At 39.8% G+C, this 23556-nt stretch overlaps 2 protein-coding genes across 6 annotated transcripts in view; one reads left to right on the forward strand and one right to left on the reverse strand.

The window, feature by feature from the left end:
• Positions 1-23556, reverse strand: part of LOC108244131 (NLR family CARD domain-containing protein 3) — a 1204881-nt gene that overhangs the window by 561636 nt on the left and 619689 nt on the right. The window lies entirely within an intron of this gene.
• The window catches only part of ipo8 (importin 8), a 101560-nt gene that overhangs the window by 56097 nt on the left and 21907 nt on the right, over positions 1-23556 (forward strand). For 3 of the 5 annotated variants that reach the window (XR_005232721.1, XR_005232722.1, XM_037973832.1), the window contains exons 16-20: positions 3142-3267; positions 4916-4991; positions 14398-14523; positions 22589-22686; positions 22771-22866. Coding sequence is in view for 2 of the 5 variants with exons in the window: in XM_037973832.1 (XP_037829760.1) it covers positions 3142-3267; positions 4916-4991; positions 14398-14523; positions 22589-22686; positions 22771-22866 (522 nt within the window). In the remaining 3 variants the exon portion in view is untranslated. The remainder of the gene's footprint in view (positions 1-3141; positions 3268-4915; positions 4992-14397; positions 14524-22588; positions 22687-22770; positions 22867-23556) is intronic. The other 2 variants (XR_005232723.1, XM_037973833.1) reach the window with 1 other exon arrangement.

Below are 23556 nucleotides of genomic sequence, written 5' to 3' on the forward strand. Positions count from 1 at the left end.
GTTCATCAAATACTTATTTCACACAATAAAATGGAAATTAATTATTTAAAAATCATACATTGTATTTTTCTGGATTTTTGTTTTAGATTCCATCACTCACAGTTGAAGACTACCTATGATAAAAATTACAGTCATCTACAAGCTTTGCAAGTGGGAAAACCTGAAAAATCAACAATGTATCAAATACTTGTTCTCCCCACTGTATAATGAAATGTGTGTGTATGTATAAAAAATAGGTAATATAGTATTAGTTTAAAGTGAAGGTGAACAATAAAAAAGGTTTATGCTCACATCCTTCTAACTGGAGGAGTCGGTCCAGCCTGATATTAAAACACCAGTCGGCTGAGCTGCTATTGTTCTATTTCTCAGCAAAGATCTGCATAAGCCAACTGTTTAAATTAGCAACATTTTTGGCAAAAAACATAAAAAATATTATACTGTTGGAAAGCCTGATTATTTCCCCTTAAATGGTGCCATGTTAGGAAAATGTATTTGTAGATTGAGCAGAACAGTTGCGTATAAGTTTTAAAACCCTTGCCAAATCTTCTCTGCCAATGCAAACTGCTTATTCTGCTATTGACTCTTGTTTTGAGCTTCTAAGACTCCAGGTGCTGACTATCAGGTGCCAAAAAGGCATTTGTGAGCATGGACCCTGCTACAGCGGCCCGTTGGTGTCTGTTTCAAGCATGCCACATTTGACTTATCTGGATAGGGCCTGTGCCATATAATGAGGGCCGTGAGATGGGTGTCCTACAAGATGAAATTCTGCAACTAGTGGCATTCCTAAATCTTCACAGTCTGGGACCGAAGTCCATCCTCTAGGATGACAACGTTTTTCCTCATAAAGCAGGGTATATAGGAGTCTACCTCCAAAGTCTGGAATGGAGAAGATGAATTGCCTGCCTGTGGTCCTGGCCAAATTTCCAATATGTATTGTTTCTTCAAACTTTAGTTATGCAAATCTAATAAACGTCACCAAACACAAGTGAATACTAGAATAAGCTGTTTGTCATTGGCAGAAAAAGTTTTTCAATAGCGCAGCACCATAAGGCGCAGTCTCAATTATGGCGTCCATTTCTGTACTTAACCCATACATAAAGTGCACTGGATTATAAGGCGCATGCTAAAACATATGGTCTACAAAAGAAAAAAAGTCACGGAAGCAAAACGGTGAATTTGGTTGAACTTTATTCTACTATGTAACAATTATTTTACATACTATTTTTTATCATTCTTCTTCCATAAATCCATCAAAGTCCTCATCTTCTGTCTGATTTGAACAGCTGGGCAATTTCGCCATCAAACATACTAGGTTCCCTCTCATCATTGTCGGAGTCAGTCTCGTTGCCAGGGGGCTGTTCAGCAATCATGTTAGCTTTCACGAAAGCTCGGACAACAGTTAAAGCAGATACCTTAGCCCAGGCATCCACAATCCATTCACATATGATGGCGTAACTAACCTGGCGCTGCCCCCCCCCTTTTTATTAAACGTGTGTTCGCCGTCGGTCATCCATCACTCTCACGCCACTCGCGACTTCACTTTGAACGCGCTGTTTACACCAACGTCCAGCGGTTTGAGTTCTTTTTTTAATCCTCCCGGAATGATGGCAAGCTCCCAATTGTATTAAATTACATAATGTTCTCTGATTGGTTTATCGCTGCCAGCGTACGTACCGGTACTGTACACATTACCGTACGTCCATGTGTCAGGGACAGATTTTGGAATTCAGTGCACACATAAGGCGCCCCGGATTATAAGGTGCACCGACAATTTTTGAGAAAATTTAAGGCTTTTAGGTGCGCCTTATAAACGGGAAAATACAGTACTCAACTCTGCTGCTCATCCCAAAAAAGAATTTTCCCAACAAACGTGGCATCATTAGAGGGGAAATAAATAGGCTTTCCCATAGTATAAGATTTATTGCCAAGAAGCATTGTTACAACAAAGAAATAATCAACCAAACACAAATTTCTTTACTTTTTGTTTTAAGTGTACTTATTTTAATGATATTATCAGTAAAAGCTGCCTGTGGCAGTTTCCACCTGTGCCTTGCAGAGCTCATGCTTATGATTTCAAGCCCCGCAGATGGATGCTTGATTATTATTCACTGCTCCATAAAGGTTTTGTCCAAAACAATGAAGCACAGCAGGTTAAGATTTCTAGCTGAACTGATGATAATTATTTGTGGTGACACTTTTTCCTTCTCTACACTTCCTTCTCTTTTGCTTTTGCTCTAAAGTGCACTACAGCTCATCTGGAAAATCTTTCATGCAGGTTTAAAAAATATTGTGTGTTGTCACAATAAGGATAATAATTCGGAGTGGCCCACATGTCCTTTCTCAGCGTGACAAAGCCTCCTGTAGCTCCTAATATCAGCCCAGAGCTGTTTTTTCTTGTCAGAAGTTTTGAGTAACTCCTTGGTTTAAAACCAAAGCAAACTTAAAGCAGTAACTTTGTTGGTTTTTTGTTGTTGTTGTTGTTGTTTTTTTTTTTTTTTCTTTGGCCATAAACCACTGACTTCCAGAGTTGTATAGAGAACAGTAATTGCCTGATCTACTCCTTAGAAGAAACAAAACAGGTTAAAGACAGCTACATAAATACAGTTAGGTCCATAAATATTTGGACACTGACAACAAATTTTGTTTTTTTTAACCTTTTTACTGAAACATATTCAAGTTATAGTTATATAATGGACATGGACAATAAGTCCAGACTCCCAGTTTTATTTTAGGGTATCCACATTAAAATTAGATGAAGGGTGTAGGAGTTTCAGCTCCTTAACATGTGCCACTCTGTTTTTAAAGGGATCAAAAGTAATTGGACAATTGACTGAAAATCTGACCTTTAATTACATCTCAATTGTTTTTTTGTTTTTTTTTTTTTCAAAATTTGTTGTGGTAATTTACAGAACCAAAATTAGGAAAATGTTGTCTCTGTCCAAATATTTATGGACCTAACTGTATATCTCCAATCCTTGATTGTTGGACTGACAATGGCTGACTAAAAAATTTTAGCCCATTTCCCATTCCTAATGGGGTTATGATGCTGTTAAACTTATGTTTCACCTTTTTCAGAGAAGAAATGTATGTCCGTTTAAATTGTTCTTAAAAGATGGAGACACAACTTTGTGTTTTGGACAGGCTGAGATCTTCACAAGGGTTCTTCAAAGTGAGGAGTATGAGGAGAATGAGGATAAGACTGTTATGGCTCTTGGCATCCTCAGCACCATAGACACCATCCTTACTGTTATGGAGGATCACAAAGAGGTGCCTCACACACACACAAACACATACACTGCTTTTACAACCCCTGGCAAAAAAGAGGAAGTAATTAATGGCTTATTCTAATGGTCCTCAAAGAGGCAAAATTCCAAGTCAAAGAAATCAACTGGAACACTCCTGAAGTCAGAATTCCTACTCTAAAAATCAGAGATTTCTGGCCAACTCTAACCTCACGTTCCAATATTTTCATCTCTACCAGTTTGTATCTCATTAAATAAGAGTCACACATGTACCACTGTACCGTCTCTATTTGGAACCATGTTGCTTAGGTGTTTGAATACACAATCCAGATGCTCCAGGATTTTGCAGACTTTTGTTGTGATTGTTTCAGCCTTAAATGACTGATTTTGCAGCAGTTGCGATCAAAGTTATTAAGTGAAGCTTTTTTTTTTTAAAAAAACAGGCAAAACTGACAAATTAATTTATAAAAATAGCTGTGGGTAACCTGTTCAAATAAGATCCAGGATTTCTATGTTTAAATTTGTTTAAATATGTTTAAAGACCCACATAAATGAGCACACCTCTGAAGTTATAACTTTGCTTTGCTTCATACTAATAAATAACTTAGATTTTGTTTATTTTCTTCAACTCCTGCAATCAATGCATAAATACACACGAGTCACAGACTCAGTTCAGGTGTATTGACGCGCATGTTGCTTGCAAAGAAAGCCCAGTTATGTAGGAGCTGAATGTCTGTCTTTGAACAGAACTGCATTTTTAATTTTTTCTGTCTGGAGTTCTGGGTTATTCACAAAACATTTGAGGCCAGAGCTCCAAATGTCCAGATCTAAAAACCCCACTGATGGTAAATAATACTAAAAATCTGGCCCAGATCTGCCTGTTTCTATTTTAAAAGTGTTCTTCAATAGATTAAATTGTGAACATGCAGGCAACTGCCAAGGTGGGTACAAAGCAGGCCGAGGTGGGTACAGTGTGAGCAAAGGTGGGCAATAAAATAATGTGCATAACCAAGAATACATTTTTACACTTTCAACACAAGCAATTTGACAAAACATTCCAAAAAACAAAACTTGGAGTTAAAGTAGTTTGCTAATAGCAGTGAAAAATGGCTACTATATGTTTTTGAGCGGAAAAGGATCCTGGGAATGTACAAATCTGAGCACGAGCTTCCTGGCCGTCTCACTGCTCACCAATAAGAGCTTTTAGAAAAGACCATTTCTGCGCTGCTCTGTTTGAGGAGTGAACATGAAAAGCTCCTCAAATTTTCAGACACATTTTCAAAGTAATTCATAAATGTGTAATTATTAGTAATTGTAGCTGTACTCGGTATTGGCAAGTACTCAAATGTAAGTACTTGTACTTGGTTTTAAAAAATGTGGCATTTGTGCATCACTAGTTTTACTCATTACTGTCTGTTCTTAATAAACCTAAATGGAAAAACAAATTATTGCAATATTTAAAGGTATGTTTCAAAAAAGCAAAAATATTTTGCTGTTTGATAAGTTTTTTTGCCATACCTGTATTTTTTTTTTTTTTTTACAAATAAAACAACAAAATTAACATCTTCCAAAATAGGTGACTCCATATTGTTTTAATAAAAGTATTTGACTTTTTTCATCACACTTTTGGAATGTAATTTTTTTTTCATTCTTTTCTATTTTTCACCTCTTAGATCACTCTACAGCTGGAGGGAATCTGTTTGCAGGTGATCGGCCTAGTGTTGCAGAAGCCCATCATAGGTATGGCAGGTGTGTGTTCTTTGGGGGGCGTAGTGTGTTGTTTTAAAGCGCATGCACATCCTATTTAATTTCTTCTTGGTTCAATATGAAAGTCTTAAGTGAAAAAACTAAAAAAAACTTTATATACTTTTTGTGGCTCTAACAAAAATCCTCCTTTTAAAATTTGAAATCTGGCTTTCTTCTTTTCCAGTAAACGGTAAATCTTAAAAATGATAAATTTGATACTTTTCATGAACATTTTATTTTTTATCAGATGTCTTTTTTCAAAACAACTTACATGTGAGGAACATCATCCAAGCTTTAGCTTAGTAAGAGACCCTACACAGTAAGAGACTTAGCCCTAAAAAAATATCCATTTTTTTGAAAATGCAGTGTGAGTGCTGAGCACTGAATGAATTTGCTGAGGAAGCCGAAACTGAGTTGTGCAGTGATGCCACCACCTTCAGTTTAAAACTTTTGGGAGTCACCACAGCCAGCCAGTCAAACCAGGAAGTAATTTAGATAATGGACTTCAGCTTTGGTGTGTGGGGCAATTGGTGAGTTGTAGGTGTAAGTACAACTGATTAACTCTTTTTGAGAGTTTCACTATGATTTGTTTTGTGGTTCATGAGATATTTTGCTAAGAGACAGAAAAATGAACTAATGCAGACAGGAAATTGCATGATCGCCTGCCTTTCATGGTGGCGTATGATGATAGCACGGGTACAATATGTTAAATACTTGACATCTTTTTGGCTAATTGTACACCCAAGAGGCCACTGGATTCTGGACCTTCTGCAGGGGTTTCACTGTTTGTAGCTAGAGACCTGCCACTAATTCATGCCAGAATTCAAGGGGAGAGATCATCATGGTCTATACCTTGAGTTGAGTGGGAAACAGAGTCACATGTGGTCAGATTTATTTTTGAGCTGACTGACTTCGAGACATCTGATCAGGGGTGAGAATCTTAAGGTACCTTGTGATTAAATTATGATTCAGAGGGCAGTGATGTGATTATAAAACCTTTATTGATTATGATCACACTTCAAACAAAATCTTGAGCATATAATCTCTCAGACCTAAAAAAAATATTTTGCTCTATACTGCAGAATAAAACTTTTCATTCAAATAAGATTTTGGGAACTACATAAACTAAAGGAGATTCTGTGTCAGTGAATGCTTGATATTAGAGATATCTGACCCACTTTCTTCAGTGTTTCTACTGCTTTATAATGGGTCAAAAACAGAGTGTGGGGATGGTTGTGATTATCATATTCTTTCGTGGCTCCAAAGGGTTCACATACAGGCCTTAGTTTTCAACTACTGAATGCGATGTTAACTCTACACATAAAAGTTGCAATAAATTTTAATTCACTTTGCCTTTTTTGAGTTAGGCTGAGAAAATACTGTGTGACTCATGACGTCAACACAGTACTGGTGTTTCAGTCATGCAGCACACCCTGCAGTTCTCCTTGTGTTGCTAGTAAAGAAATGCAAACATCTAACAGAAATTGCACAAGACAAATCATCTTTTACCATGAACTTGACTTGGCCCTACTTGGGTATGTCCTGCGTGGGTTTAAACGCTTTCCATTGGGTGATCCCACCTACTTTCATTTCACTCCTTAGAACCTTCTTGGCTGAGGTTCCAAGCGAGCAGAGTTGACCTAAAGAGTGGACGTCAGCAAACTGCAGGTCATTGATTGGTCAGAAAGTGACATCAATCATAAGACCATCTCCTTCACAAGAAACACACCATTTTTAAAAAAACTCACAGCTGCAGCATTTGTTTTTGTTATTTCCTTTGCATATATATATAACATATCCATTAAAATGACAAGAATAAACCAACACTGTGGTTCGAGGAGGAACAAGACTCAGCATCTGCTGAGTCTTGTCCGGAAGAGGACAAGGCTCAGCGGTTCACCTACACCTCAAGGGTAGGGGACACTCCTTTGAGGACCAAAATGTTCATATTTTGGATCGAGAAGACAGATGGTTTGAGAGGGGGGTAAAGGAAGCCATTTATGTCAAAAGGGAGAAACCAACATTAAACAGAGGAGGAGGTCTCAGATTTCAGCTTTCAAAAATATAATGGAGCTTTAAGCCTGATACCCAGTCAGTTTCACTCCAATCAACACCTGCACTCATGTGACCAGAGTGGCCCATCAGTGAGTCAGACAAACAAGGACCCTAACGAGCCTTTATTGTTAGGAGAGTGAGAACAATTTGCAAGCTATCCAACTCGCATCACATCTCAGCTTTAAAAACCTCAACTCCACACTCTCTATTTCTGAATTGAGAAAGCTCCTTGGATGAGAAGCGAAACGTCTTTAACTACAGAATAGAAGTCCATTTGTTTTGTTTTTTAATCTTTTTTGAATAAATTAGAAGACATAAATCCACTATATTGCTGATTTTTAGGCCCGAGCAGCGACAGCGCTGCGACGGCCTATTGTATCTGTACTGTTTCTTATTATTACGATTCTTTGCGTTCTAAAAGTGCTAATTTGGAGGTCTAAACATTTTCAAAAAGTCACCAAATTTCATCGAAAATTGTCCCCCGCGAGAAATAACACAATTTTAATGGAATCAAAAATGGACGTGGCCAAACTGCTCCACAGCGCCCCCTAATGTGAGATGGGACGAACCGTAAATCCTAGAGGTCTGGAAACATGGCACATAGGTAGAACACCCCAAATGACGAAAAAAAGACTCTTGGAGGTATGCCCTAAAATGTACAGGGAGGCGGCCATTTTGGGTCAGAGTCCAATTTTTGGTCATTTTTGATTTTGGCACAACTCAAACTTTAACAAATTCCTCCTAAGGATTTTGAGCGATTGACTTTAAACTTGGTCAGTATGCAGTTAAAGGATGGGGGAGTAAAAGTTATCAAAACGGTGAGTTTTCAAGCATGCTGAAGGGGTGGAGCCAGGCTTCAAAGTTCGCCTTCACGCCATAAATTTCAAGACGATATAACTTTCACATGGAAAGACCAAATTGCACCAATTTTGGTATGAGTCATCCATGTTGGATTCCTGACGATCCTATAGGGTCACATTCTGACGTCATCAAAGCCCCGCCCCCTTAGAACAGGAAGTCACTTTCTTTACTTGGAAAGCTGGATCTCTGACCCCCTTGACCTAATCAAGTTGATCTTGTGTCAGACGACAGATAACAAGTTGGTCTTACTTGCATTAAAGCACCAAGAGGTTTCACTGGAGGGTGTGGCCGTGGCGGCGTGGCAAAGTCATACAACACGCCGTTGACATACATTTAGCTTTAAATTCCATTTCAGCCGAGCTGCACCAAACTCACTACAGTTCATCATAGTCCAGCCCCCAATAGGAATGCAGTGCAAAATTTGGTGGGTGTGGCCTAATTCCTCCACAGCGGCCCCTAGAAATAGTTAAAGAAGGAGCCTCAAGCCATGCTTTGACTGACAATCGTGAAACTCATTACACATGTGTATCTGAAGGGAACCTACAAAAAAGTCTCTTGGAGCCATGGTCCAAACCTCACAGGAAGTTGGCCATCTTGGATCAAAGTTCGGATTTTTACCCAATTTTGGGCAATGACAGCCTCCGCATTTGATCAAACTCCTCCCACAGCTTTTGACGTACAGGCATCAGATTCACTCAGCTCAGTCTTGAGACATTGAAGATCAAAAGTTATCAAAAACTTTTTGCTACAGCAAAACATGTGGGCGTGGCCAAGCCTCAAAATTTGTTGACTCGCCATGAAACATCAGGGTGTAATAACTACCACATAAAAGGTCATACATTAATGAAACTTTCTGTGTGTCATTACAGACTAGTACTAATCACATTAACGTGGTCAATTTGTGACATCACTTTAGCCCGCCCCTTTCCAACAGGAAGTAACCTGTTTTCCTGTTGGAGGTTGTCCTTTTTTTTCTTTCACTCATACAAATTTAAACCTGTGTCGGATGGCAGAACAACATGATGCAGAGTCCCTCTCTCAGCACTGACTGGTGCCTAAATAATGTGGGCGTGACAGAATGGCGAACGCCAATCCCTCGCCGTTTGCATACGGTTGACTCTAAATCACACATGCATTATCCGATTTGCACCAAACTGGATATGAATGACCTTTATTAACCTCTGAAGAGGCCAATAAGATTATCCTGAAATTTGATTCCAGTGCGCCCCCTATAATAGTCCAAGAGTTATATCTCTCTGATACCTTATCCGATCTGCATGAGATTTTTTGTGCATCACCAGTAAGCACTGTTGCACACATTAGTGTGGTACTTTAATTACAACACTTAAGCCCCGCCCACTAAGGATTTTTGGGTGACTGTAACTCTGAAATGGTGAAAGGTAGGTCAAAGATTACAACGAGACTCCCCATGGGTCAAGTATCAGCCTTTTTAACTTAAAGTTCACAAGGTCAAAGGTCAAGGTCACGAGAGCCCATGTGCTCTAAATCTTCAACCGTTTGACGTAGGAAGGTCAAACTTCACAGCATGGCACAGAACTGGTACTGATCCGGACTGAAGGCAATTTGGGACATTTGCTGAAAACGCCACCTAGTGGACGGTGCAGAAAAGGTGCAAGAGTGTAGACAGCGGTTGCCAGATCTCCAGCGGTCGCCAGATCTCCCGCGGTCGCCAGATCTCCCGCGGTCGCCAGATCTCCCGCAGTCGCAAGGCCGGAGCGGCGCTGAGCTGCGAGGGCCGCCCAACGCTGCTTGCAGCTTTAATTTTTATTTGTTTTTATTATATACTGCAGCCTAACATTTGAAAAATCACTTTGTCAGTTTTTTTTTAAGAGAAAGCAGTTGTCACTTGCTGTTTTTCTTCTTCCTCTGGGTGGAAACATAACTATACATAACTAAACATAACATATTCTCTTTGTGAAAGTCATTTTCCCCTTTAACTTTATAGAAGCTGAAATACTCAAACCCTGGCTTTTAGTGCTGGAGGAGCTGTTTATGCCTCGGTATCCCTCTATTGTTATTAAATAATAATCAATTTTTTGCCTGTCAGGTCCACATAGCAATGCATCGAAAAACAGATTATAGCCCCCACCACTGTAATCTGGGATGTGATGAGAGGACAACAGCAATCATGATACCCAGATTTTTTTGTAAACTTTGTTAGAGAAATATTTTAATGTTGAGTTGGATGAAAAAAAAATGTGTTTGTGAGGTTTAGTCGAGTGAGGTAGTTCTTCCTTCCTTACCACATGGCTTAGTGTAGGGATGGTAGCTCACAGCTTTCTCTTACAGTGTACATAATGCTTTAAATACAGAATAAATGTCCTAATCACTAAAACCAGAAAAATAGAGCACATCACTCCAGTCTTAAAGTCCCTACACTAGCTCCCTGTAGCGCAGAGAATAGACTTTATCAAATCAAATCAAATCAAATTTATTTATGAAGCAAATTTAAAAACAACTGCTGTTGACCAAAGTGCTGCACACACAAACATTCAATATAAACATTATACAAAATTTAATAACAATAACATTACAATTTTCAGATTGTATTAAAAGCCAATGAATATAAATGTGTTTTAAGAAGAGATTTAAAATCATCAAGAGTTGAAGCCTGTCTAATATGAAGGGGCAGCTGATTCCACAGTTTAGAAGCTACCACTGAAAACGCAGATCACCTCTGTGAACTAGCCTGGATCTTGGGACAACTAAGCACAAATGGGCACTTGATCTAAGTGATCTAGAGGGCACACAAGGCTGCAGAAGATCAGACAAATATGCAGGTGCCTGCCCATTTAGGGACTTATAAGTCAACAATAAAACTTTAAAATCAATTCTAAAACAAACAGGGAGCCAGAGATATGTTCAGGCTTTTTAAAAAAGGACTTTCTAACAACAGAACTAATCTGTTTCTCAAAATTAAGACTGGAATCAAAAATTACTCCAAGATTTTTTACGTGAGACTTTACAAACTGCTCGAGGCTACCAAGATCAGCAAGGGATGTGCTACAATTTCCACTAGAACCAAACAAAATAACTTCAGTTTTATTTTCATTGAAGTTGAGAAAATTTGAAGCCATCCAAGCTTTTACCTCAGTAAGGCAGTCTAACAGTGGTTGAAGTGAGAACTGATGATTGTGCTTCCACTGTAAGTAAATCTGAGTATCATCTGCATAAGAATGAAAAGAAATATTAAATTTTCTAAAAATGGAACCTAAGGGGAACATGGAAATGTAAAACAACAGAGGTCCAAGAATGGATCCTTGAGGTACTCCACATGTAACGGGAGCTGAGGGGGAAGTAAATTCTCTGATATTTACAGAGAAACTCCTATCTGACAGATAAGACCTGGACCAGTCCAGTGCAGAGCCTTTGATATCGCATAAATCAAGTCTGGAGAGCAAAATACTGTGGTCAACTGTATCAAAGGCAGCTGTCAGATCTAAAAGGAGGAGAATAACTGAGTCTCCTATGTCTGTAGCTGATTAAAGATCATTAAATACCTTTAAAAGAGTTTTAAAACCTGATTGAAATTTTTCAAGAATGCTGTGAGTGTTTAAAAAAGACTGCAGATGAATAAAAACAATCCTTTCTAAAACCTTTGACAAAAAAGGAAGCTTTGAGATAGGCCTAAAATTTGAAAAAACAGAAGAATCAATATTGGATTTCTTCAGCAACGCTTGCACAATGGCATGTTTAAAGCAGACTGGAACAACACCTGAGCTGAGACTGCTGTTAAAAATCTCTAAAATGTCAGATCCCACAGATTTTAAAATGTTCTTTAAAAAGTGAGTTGGAATAACATCGTGTGGACAGGAAATGCTCTTCAGTTTATTAACTATTTTCTCCAGCTGATTATAACACACAAGTTTGAACTGTTGAAAGACAGCGGGACTTGCAATAAAGGTGAAAGGTTCGTGTGAAAGCTGAGGGATTAGTGATCTAAGATTTTGTATTTAATTAATAAAAAATTGTTGGAACTTTTCACAAGTTTCAGAGGAACTCTCAAGACCTGAAGATGGAGGAGTATTTAGAACAGAATTAATGGTGGAGAAAAGAACCCAGGGATTGTGAGAATTATTCACAATAATACCAGAAAAAAAAAAAGACTTTTTCAGCCGTAACAGTGTTTTGATACCTCCACAGGCTCTCTCGGAACATAGCAAAAGACACCTGTAATTTATCTTTTTTCCATTTTTGTTCAGCTTTCCTACACTCTTGTCTGACAGAACGAGTAACATCATTTAACCAAGGTTCAGACTTTGGTTTAGGTCTCATGGTCTTAAAAGGAGCAACCAGATTGAGAACCATTTGACATTTATGATAAAAATTTGAGGTGATTTCATTAGTAGTTAAACCAACAGGAAATTCTAAAACCTTGTTAAAAGCAGCAGTAGCCTGTTCAACAGCTGATATATTAAAAACACGACGATGTATCGGAATCAAGGGTTTAAAATCACAAACGTGAAAAATGGTTTCAAACACAACAGGACAGTGATCAGAAAACACAGCCTCACATATTTCAGTGTTTAAAATCGGTAAACCAAAGGACAACACAAGGTCCAGGGTGTGACCATGTTCTTGAGTTGGACCTGACACGAACTGAACAAAATTAAAAGAGTCTAAAAGATTAAGAAAATCTTTGACCAACGGCTTGGTGGGACAGCACACATGAACATTGGGCCATGGGCGGCAGTGGCTCAGGAGGTCCTGTAATTGGAGGGTTGCTGGTTCGAGCACTCCGGCTGTCTCAGCCGTTGTGTCCTTGGGCAAGACACTTCACCTGCCTTGCCTACTGGTGGTGGTCAGAGGGCTCGGTGGCGCCGGTGTGATGGCAGCCTCACTTCTGTCAGCCCGCCCCAGGGCAGCTGTGGCTACAATGTAGCTTACCGCCATAAGTGTGTGAATGTGTGGATGAATGGGTGAATGATTGTAGTGTAAAGCGCTTTGGGGTCCTTGGACTTGATAAAGCGCTATATAAGTGCAAGCCATTTACCATTTACCAACATTAAAATCACCAACTTTGGCATAGCCAAGAGATCCGAAAAATCCCCAATAAAATGTTAGTCATATTTCGGACGTCTATAAACAACAGCGCAAAGAGTTGAATAGTTAAAATATGAGCAGTCTGCAGGTAAAAGATCAGAGAAACAGCTTGACTCACCAACGCTCAGCCAGGTTTCAGTCACACACATAAAGTCCCAGCCGCGAGTGGAAAAAAGTTCATTCAGAATAATGGTCTTATTAGATAGTGATCTAGCGTTCAACAGAGCCATTCTTGTAGGGACAAACGTCAGAGGAAAAGATGATTGTGGTGCCCAAATCACAGGTCATAGAATTTCTAAGTTTCTCCCGCAACTCCTAAGGCCGGAAAAACAGCGGCGAGCGGAGCCACTGCGAACATCAAAGCCCACCAGTAGAATCAGACAGGGTTCAACAGGATCCACAAAACGCCATGACAGACCATGAGCCGATCCGGTCAATGGAGAAAGTGCAAGACGTGTTTTCAGCTTCACCAGCCTTCCTGTGCGTTTTCTCCGACATCTGCAGCGGGGCCTGCAACACATGGACATCAGCCAGTAGAGGAGGAAGCTTGTTGCTAAACCCATTATGATTAAAATAGGCTAGCTTGGTGACAGGTACACGAAGTTCCAACAGAAACTGTCATTCATATACCAAAATGACTTAACATCCTTGATAAATAGTATCAAAAACAGGACAAACAAAAAGAAAGATCTCAGAGATAGACGGCAAGCCATGGACACCGGCGCCATCTTCTGGAGGTTGCATTTAAAATACTTCTACTAGTTTATAAATCACTGAATGATCTAGCACTACAATACATTAAAGACTTACTATCATCGTATCAACCCTCCAGAACACTCAGGTCTTTTGGTTCTAGTCTACTTTGTATCCCCAGAACCAAACATGGAGAAGCAGCTTTCAGTTTCTATGCACCATCAATTTGGAACAAACTCCCAGAAAACTGCAAAACAGCCGAAACACTAAATTCCTTTAAATCAAGGCTGAAAACTCACCTGTTTAGAGCTGCCTTTGATTAGTAGTCCGCAAACAAATTCAGGTGAAAAGCTGCTCTGAACAAAATCTTATTACATATTGACCATCTCCTTATGATTATCAAGTGTATCTGCTCGATGATTTTTATGATTTCTTTTTTTGATGACTGTAATGATGTTTTTGATGATTGTAATGATGTTTTTGATTATTTTAATGACTTTACTGATGTTTTTATGATGTAAAGCACTTTATATGCTTTGCTGCTGAAATGTGCTATACAAATAAATTTTTACTTAATCTGGTTTTTGAATTGGTATTCGACAGATACTAAACTACTTCACCAAATTTACCTTTAATTCTTTCTATTTATTTATTTTTTTATTGTTTTTTACCCTCAAAGTGCTGGTTAAGTTGTACAGAATGCGTTGTGAATTTGTGTGTGACTCATTTGCTGCAGAGTTCTACGAGGAGATCCTGTCTCTGGCTTTCGGCCTCACTTCTCAGGTCATCTCCCCTCAGATGTGGCAGCTCCTGGGTGTCCTTTATGAGGTCTTCCAGCACGACTGCTTTGACTACTTCACAGGTATCTTGCACACATTTTAGACTTTTTTGTCTTTTTCACTCCACAAAGTTTAATTGATTTTATTAAAAGCTTCAGTAATATTTTTTTCTGTCATCCAAACTTTCCAGCAGCCCAATGATGAAGTCACAATCAGTGCTGAAAGTTTATTTTTAACTTTATAATAATAATAATACTTTTTTTGTGTAGCACTTTTTTAAACAGATGTTACAAAGTGCTTTACATTAATGAATTAAAACAACATCATAAATGACACCAGAAACACAAAAATTATACCAAATCAATTAAAATACATAACAATGTAAGACAAAATGAAAATAAAAATACGAAGAAATTCAGAGATTGAAAGCCTTATTGTACAAGTACGTTTTAATTAATGATTTAAAAGAAGACAATGAAGAGGCCTGTTTAATATTTAGATGAAGAGCATTCCACAAATTAGGAGCCCTGACCATAAAACCATGTGCTGATATTTATGGGATCTTGTGAGAACTCTTGCTGCAGTGTTTTGTACTAGTTGAAGAAGATGAAGAGAATTTGGGGGTAGACCAGAAAATAAAGAATTACAATAATCAAGATGGCAGGTGACAAAGGCATGAATAAGAGTTTCTGCATCGGTTAAAGAGATAAATGCTCTAATTTTGGCAATATTCCTAATTTGAGAAAATGCTGTTTTAGTAATGTTCCTAAAATGTTTAGAAAAACTAAGATCAGAACCAAAGGTCACCACAAAATTTCTGGCTTCATGAGTGCAGTTAAAACCAAGAACGCAAAAGGGCTGAACTACTAAATCCCTTTTCTAATAAATAACATAAATACATGTCTATCCAAGTATTATGTTGAGTAAGAGTAAAGAATGACACTTAGTGCCTGCACAATGTCAAAAATTGAACTCTAATTCTTTAAAAGTTGGGACTTGTAAAATGTCAATAAAAACAATGCAATGATTTGCAAGTCTCATAAATCTATATTTTACTGGAACACAGTAAACATATCAATTGCTTAAACTAAGATAATGTACCATTTTCATGAAAAAGTACAGTAATTTTGAAGGGTTTAAGTTGCAAAGATATCAAGCTTACTTGTTTAAGCTAAAGTTTGACTCTGATGAATACCAGATCATGATGTGTGCTGTTGTGGATGTCAAGACTGAAGTCAGATGACAAGGACATTTTTCCTCAGGACTCAAGTTGCTATGAATCTATTTATATTCCTGTTTCCTCCTTCCAGTGAAGGTGCAGGCATGGTAGAGCTACCTGGCAGGACGGAGCTCATTTAAGTTTTTCTTGTTGGTGCTGTCTGGTGATGCAGCAGTTTTGCAGGTCCCAGCTGGATATATTCTTGGGACTTGAAAATCATCTTTCACTTCCAGCTTCTTAATAGAAGCATCGACTAGATCATGGTTTTTTTTGAATAACATATTTGCTGCAGATCTTTGATGAAGAAGTGTGGTCAGTCCAGCCTAGCCTGGTCCTCTAGGAATCACATTATTAGGATCTGTATGAAGCATGTTCTCAGCTCAGACGTATTGCTGCAGCTGTACTACAAGTGAAGACCACTGAAGGATGAATTTAAATAAAAACACCTGAGTAAAGAAGAACAAACACAGGGAATTAAAAGGTTATCAATCTTTGAAGCAATGCATATCACCCACCACCTTTCATGCCAAAGTTTTAAACTAAGATCATCTTATGATGAGAAATGTCCCATTTTGGTCAAACCTTGATGATAATAATGTTATACAAGATCTCGTTCAATATTGTAGGATCTCACAGTCAGTACACTATGTGTTGTTAATGAGTAATGAAGCTACTAATACATCAAATTTTAGCTCAATATCAGTACATTTGGCTGAATTATAGCCATTTTTGTGTTGATTAATGTCAATTAGCTGTGAGTATTCTCAGGCAGGACAGAGTGGTTATCAATGCAGATCTGAATGGACATATTGGTGAAGGAAACAGAGGAGATGAGGAGGTGATGAGCAGGTTTGATGTCAAAGAAAAGAAACAGGAAGGACAGATGGTGGTAGATTTTGTCAAGAGGATGGAAATGGCTGTAGTCAACACCTATTTCCAAAAGATGGAGGAACGCAAGAGTGGAGGCAGGAGTACACAGGTAGACTACATTCTGTTTAGAAAAGGTAACCTGAGGGAGATTGTGGACTGTAAGGTTGTGGCAGGGGAGAGTGTAGCCAGACAGCATTGAATAGTGGTGTGTAGAATGAGTGTTATGGTGATGAAGAGGAAAAGAGTAAAGGCAGAGAAGAGGACCAAATGGTGGAAGTTGAGGAAGGATAAACAGTGTAAGTAGTTCTGAAACGAGCTGTTAAAGGCTCTTGGTGGTAAGAAAGACCTTCCAGATGACTGGTCTATTACAGCCACAGTGATTAGAGAGACAGGTAGGAAGTTACTTGGTGTGTCATCTGGACAGAGAAAAGATAATAACGAAATCTGGTGGTGGAATAGTGAAGTGCAGAAAGTTATCCAGAGGAAGAGGTTAGCCAGGAAGAAATTTGACAGTGAGAGGACTGAAGAGAGTAAACAGGAATATAGGGAGATGCAACGCAGGACAAAGAGGGAGGTAGAAAAGGCATATGATGAGTTGTACAATAGGCTGGACACTAAGGAGGTAGAGAAGGACTTGTATCGACTGGCAAGACAGATAGATCAGGCTGGAAAGAATGTGCAGCAGGTTAGACTTAAAGATAGAAATGGTAATATTCTAACAAGAGAGGAGAGTGTGATGAGAAGATGGAAGGAGTACTTTGAGGAGCTGATGAATGAAGAGAATGAAAGGGAAAGAAGAGTAGAGCTTACAGAATCTGTGGACCAGGAAGTGGAAAAGATTAGTGAGGATGAAGTACAAAAAGCTTTGAAGAGGATGAAGAAGGGGAAGGCAGTTAAACCTGATGACATACCAGTGGAGGTATGGAAATGTCCAGGAGAAATGGCAGTGAGGTTTTTGACTCAATTATTCAATGGCATTTTTGAGAGTGAGAAAATACCTGAGGAATGGAGGAGAAGTGTGTCGGTTCCAATCTTTAAGAACAAGGGTGATGTACAGAGTTGTAGCAACTACATTAATTAAGTTGGGAATTAAGTTGATGAGCCACACAATGAAGATCTGGGAGAGAGTTGTGAAAGCTAGATTTAGACAAGAGGTGACAATTTGTGAGCAGCAGTATGGTTTTATGCCAAGAAAGAGCACCACAGATGCCATCTCTGCTTTGAGGATGTTGATGGAGAAGTACAGAGAGGGTCAATAAGAACTTCATTGTGTCTTTGTGGATTTAGAAAAAGCATATGACAGGGTGCTGATGAAGGAGCTGTGGTGTTATATGAGGAAATCTGGAGTGGCAGAGAAGTATGTTAGACTGGTACCGGACATGTATGAGGACAGCAGAACAGTGGTGAGGTGTGCTGTAGGAGTGACAGTTAGCTTCAATGTGGAGGTGGGACTGCATCAAGGATCGGCTTTGAGCCCTGGTGATGGACATACTAACACATGAGATCAGGCAGGAATCCACTTGGACTATGACACATGTGTCAAACTCCATTACTCGAGGGCTGCTCTCCTGCATGTTTTAGACGTGTTCTTGCTTTAAAACACCTGGTTTAAATGGATGATTAGTTGCCATGCTCCTGGAGAACTTGATGATTTGGTGAAGAGGTAATTAAACCATTTGAATCTGGTGTGTTAGAGCAGAAAAACTTAAAACCTCCAGGACAGCGGCCCTCGAGGCCTGGAGTTTGACACCCCTGGACTATGATGTTTGCAGATGACATTGTGATCTGTGGTTGTGGTGAAAAAAGGCACATCTGATACTGAAATAATGAGGTGGACACTTGATTACTCACTTCAGCCAAACACGGGGTATTTTATTAAAACACAACTGGTCATCTTCACAAATACCCCAGAATCCTAAAATGTTTGCTCCAGTGGGGTTTTCTTATATAAAATGATTGATCAACACTTTACATAACATCCTACATCATTATGGGGAAACAGCCCAGCCAACTGGATCAGCTCAACCCAAAACTGTTCCTGGAAATAACTTGATAACATCAACATCCTCTCTGACATTTCCTTATACAGTACTGTTCTGGAACGCTATCTTCTGGCAAAAACAAATAGCAATAACAACTCCTTACACACAAACATAACCCCATGTTAACCTTTTCTCCTCCACATGGTGAGAACAGGGAACAGATGGAAGAGAACTTGGAGAGGTGGAGGTATGCACTTGAAAGAGGAGGGAGGAAACTCAGCCGTAGCAAGACAGAGTACTTGTGTGTGAATGAGAGGGAGGCAGGAGGAACAGTGAGGCTACAAGAAGCAGAGGTTACAAAGTTGCAGGACTTCAAGTACTTAGGGTCCACTGTCCAGAAAAATGTGGTAAAGAGGAGAAGAAGAGAGTCCAGACAGGGTGGAGTAGATGGAGAAAATTTTCAGGAGTGATTTGTGATAAAAGGTTGGCAGCAAAGGTCAAAGGAAAAGTTTACAAGACAGTGATAAGACCAGCTATGTTGTATGGTTTGGAGACAGTGGGACTGACAAAAAGACAGGAGACAGAACTGGAAGTGGCAGAGCTGAAAATGTTGAGGTTCTTCTTGGGAGTGACAAGGATGGATAGGATTAGGAATGAGGTCATCAGAGGTACAGCAAAGGTTGAATGACAGGGAGATAAAGTTAGAGAGGACAGACATGTGTAGAAGAGGGACAGTGGGTATATTGGTAGAAGGTAGAAGGTTAGAGATGCAGCTGCCAGGAAAAAGACAAAGAGGAAATATATGGATGCAGTTAGAGAGAACATGGAGGTAGTTGGAGTGAGGACAGAGGATGTGATGACAGAATTAGATGGAGAAGGATGACTCACTGTGGTGACCCTTGACAAAGGAACAGCCAAAAGAAGAAGAAGAATGTCAGTTAGCTGAGACAGCCATTGTCTTTAAAAGTTGATCTGATGTAAATTTACATTCAATGACTAATTTCTGATCATTTCATTATTTTGTTCAGTGGTTCATGAGATATTTCGATAACAGACAAAAACACAAGTACACACACAAATGTTGGTTACGTACTGTAACCACAGATTCTATGAGTATAAGCGCAGCCCTTTAAGGCTATCGCCAGTGGGTTTGTTCCTTCGCGCGCAGCACTGAAAACTTTAGTCCACGCCCACCTGCTGTGTGGGCCCCACCCCCAGTCTGTCTAAATTATGGTGAGAGCAGGCATTCAGCTCCCAAATTGCTTTTTTCTTCAGCCATTTAGGAACCAGTGAGGCCCAGAGCTTAAAGGGCTGCGCCAATACTCATAGAATCTGGGGTTACAGTACGTAACCAACGTATAGGCTTCGCCCTTTAAGGCTATCGCTAGTGGGTTAAAGGCAAAGTAGGATGTAGTCTATGTCTCACTGGGTCCATCCAGACACAAACATGAAGCACCTGCTCGCACATAACACATTTCATCACTCACGCCATGGGGGCCCAGACAGAAAGGCCTGTCTGTCCGCCTCTGTACTGTGCTCAGGCTGCGGGCTCACATCAGTATTGAGGTGAGCCGGCGCGCACTGAGAGGGGACGTCGGCACTTTAGTGAATGAGACAAGGTTTCAGAGGGAGTTGTTGTTGCCGTGGCAAAGAACGTTTACTCCCGCTGCATGGTGAGTGGGGAGAAGCAGCAGAAAGTAAGACGGGCCCTGGCAAAAAAACAAGGAATTTTTCCGGACCCAGTCTGCTGAGGAGAATCAGTTTTAGCTGATATGACAGAGTGCTTTGTGGAACTTGCTGAGCTGCGGTACCTCCGAAACAGCTGTTTAGAGGTTACCGGCTCGTTCTGGGTGGGGAATGTGTGAGGAGGGGCTGCTGTGAGATCAGTTGATCTGACAGGCAGGCTGGAATTTGTTCAGAATCTGCCCTTTGAGAGATATTTTTGTTCTATTTTAAAACACACATCAGAATCACACACATTCCCCCCAACGAGTCATTTCCTTGGCTGCTTCCTTTTGTGTGCCTAGCGGCTGGTTGGTCCAGGACGGCGCCTGCTGCTGGCTTCTGGGGAAACGCTGGGTCCTTTTGCGCTAGCAGCCTCCTGGATTATGCTGGGCAGTTCCAGGAGGAGAGCGCCTACAGCTGGGAGCGGCCGCTGACTTGGGAGGAACCCAGTCCTGGTTCCGCTATCACGCTCCCTAGCTGGGAAGAAGCAGCGGGGCTGCTGCTAGCATCGCCTCTGCTGGAGGAATCATCCGATTCCCTGCGTGGCTCTGTGTCAAAAAGGGCAATGGCGCCGTCCAGCGAATACTCCGCCTCGTGGAAAACCTCCTCAGCCTCGGCACTAGCCTTGAAAAAGGCTGCTCGTCTCTGCTTCTCCTCGGAAGAGAGGAGCTCACAGGGACAGCAGGAGGACTGGGGAGTTAGGGTGAGGTTGGTGTGGCGGGGACCCAGGCATCCCTCGCAGATGTCATGCCAGTTGTAGCCCATGATGTAGCCAGTCAGGCAGGACGGGCACAGGCGGATGGTGCTGGACATCTTTCTTGTTCTTCGCTCTTTAGTGCTTTGCTGTACCTGAAGAAAAAAAAGGGAGCCAAATGCCCGGTCTCACCGTAATTTATACGGACCGGGGGTGGAGCCCACACACCAGGTGGGCGTGGACTAAAGTTTTCAGTGCTGCGCGAAGGGCTAAACCCACTAGTGATAGCCTTAAAACGGGAAGCCTATACGAAAAAGAGAACACACACAGACATGTCTGCCTTGACCTGAGCAGTGAGTGATTTAAAAAATACCAACAAATATAATGAGAGCATTTCCTCCATTTCTGACGTCAACTAAAGATATGTGCACTTTTTTCACCTGTGTTTTTATAAAACTATAATTTCATCAAAATGAAAGAACAATTTACAACAAAAAAGGAAAACAAATAGAAATCCTAACCTTGGCTTGTTGTCCAGGTGACAAATTAATTTTAAAGTGAGTTGGATTGTATTTTACAGATAACTCTAACTGCTAACTTTATGGGATTTCAGATGTATTGGTTTATATTTCAAAGGTTAAAAATGCAACAAGGTATATAGTGATTTAACAATAAATTGAAATGGTTTGAACAAAAGTGTTCTTCAGTTACAGAATCTACATGCCAAAAATTAATGGTTTTGTTGGTTTGTCTAAAATAAGTATATACTTGGAGAAAACCCACGCATGAACATACAAACTCCACACAGATAGGCTGGGAGCTCTAACTACTGTACCGCCATGCCATCCTCAACACAAAATATAGTTTCTTAAATTTCTGATCAATTGAAAAATTGCTGTTCTGTTGTATCAGTCAGTGCAATTTGCTCTCTGGGGTTCAGTTTATTTTTAAGTGTCCATTATTAAACTGCTGAGTGACAGACTGACACAAAGCTTTCATACTGCTGTGCAACACAGTGTTAATGATCATGTTATATGATAATTTTTTTTAAATAATAATTATGATAATGTCAATGGCTGCAGAAAGAGGTTGGCACAAAAAGGCAGGCACAGTGGTGGGGAGAGATGTCTTTCTTTTACCACAGAAGAAGAAAGAAGGAGGGGCTGACAGTGTTTTTTTAGACTTCTTACAGTTCTTACAGGAAGTGCTGTCTATGTAAACTGTTTTACCATAGAAATTACTTTGTTTGATTATGCCAAAATTTAAGGGTAGCCATAACTGGGTATCATTTTCCTTCCACTTAACATTTATACACTACTTTGTGTTACTTTGTCACATAAAATCCCAGTAAAATACTTTGAAGGTTGTGTTTAATGTGACAAAATGTCGAGAACTGTAAGGGGGTACATAGTTTTTCAAGGGACAGAGCAAGGGGTGCCATGCTTTTCAGCTGAACACACATTCCAAAGGTGTGCTTTGAAGGACAGAGATGTTTCACAGCTTACATCCCTGTGGATCACATGCTATCAACAAAAAACTGTTCACTGTTGTTCTGCTTGGTCTTTTATGGTTTATTTGTTAGTGTAAGACAATATTTGACTATTTTGGAGGAGTGGGGAATATATAAGTTTTTTAATAATAGATTGTGTTTGTTACAGATATGATGCCTCTATTGCACAACTATGTTACTGTGGATACAGACGTGCTCCTGTCCAATCCAAAGCACTTGGAGGTCATCTATAACATGTGTAAAAAGGTCAGGCTGGACGTGTTGATTTGGTTGCCTGCTACACTGCTGAGTTGTGTTGTTCAACAACTTCTTGACCCTAACCTGTTGCAGGTGCTGACCGTAGATGCAGGTGAGGACGCAAAGTGTCACGCAGCTAAACTCTTGGAAGTGATCTTCCTGCAGTGTAGAGGCAGAGGGATTGATCAGGTCAGAAGCAGCTACATTCACCTTTTTTGATTAGTTTTTGTTCAGCTTTATATTGTTGCCACACACACATTTACATACATACTGAAAAACATTTAATGTATTCATGTGGGAACAGTTTTAAAATGTTTGAAAGCTTTTAATCTTTAAAAAATCCCTACTAAGCTACTGGGATTTCTTTTTCAATTTCTTGATCTAATATAATGTCATCTTAGGAGTCATTGGCTGTGTTTGAAATGTTTCCTCACTGTTACAAATAACCAAGACAGTCTCCAAAATGAAGTTAATTTTGTTTTCAAACTGAATGATATATACACTCCTGATCAAAATCTTAAGACCAGTCAAAAAATTGCAAGAATTTGCATTTTGCACTATTGGATCTTAAGAAGGTTCTAAGTAGAGCTTCACAATGTTCAAGGAAAAAATCAGTGCAAGAGACAAGAACTGTTGAGCGGGGAATTTTCTGAAAACTGCATTTACACTCAAACGTGTTTTTTCAGCTGATCAAAAGTTTAAGACCATAGTCTTTAAAAGCCAAAATCTGTGCAAAAATCTGGATTCCATGTCATTTTCTGTCAAGTCTTTACACTGTCAAGACCTCCTGATGGCAAAAGCAAAAAAGCTCACTGACTTTGAACGTGGTAGGATTGTTGAGCTGCATAAGCAAGGCCTCTCACAACGTGCCATCGCTGC

Source organism: Kryptolebias marmoratus, linkage group LG23 (assembly GCF_001649575.2).
Source record: "Kryptolebias marmoratus isolate JLee-2015 linkage group LG23, ASM164957v2, whole genome shotgun sequence".
In the NCBI taxonomy this organism is placed as follows: domain Eukaryota; kingdom Metazoa; phylum Chordata; class Actinopteri; order Cyprinodontiformes; family Rivulidae; genus Kryptolebias; species Kryptolebias marmoratus.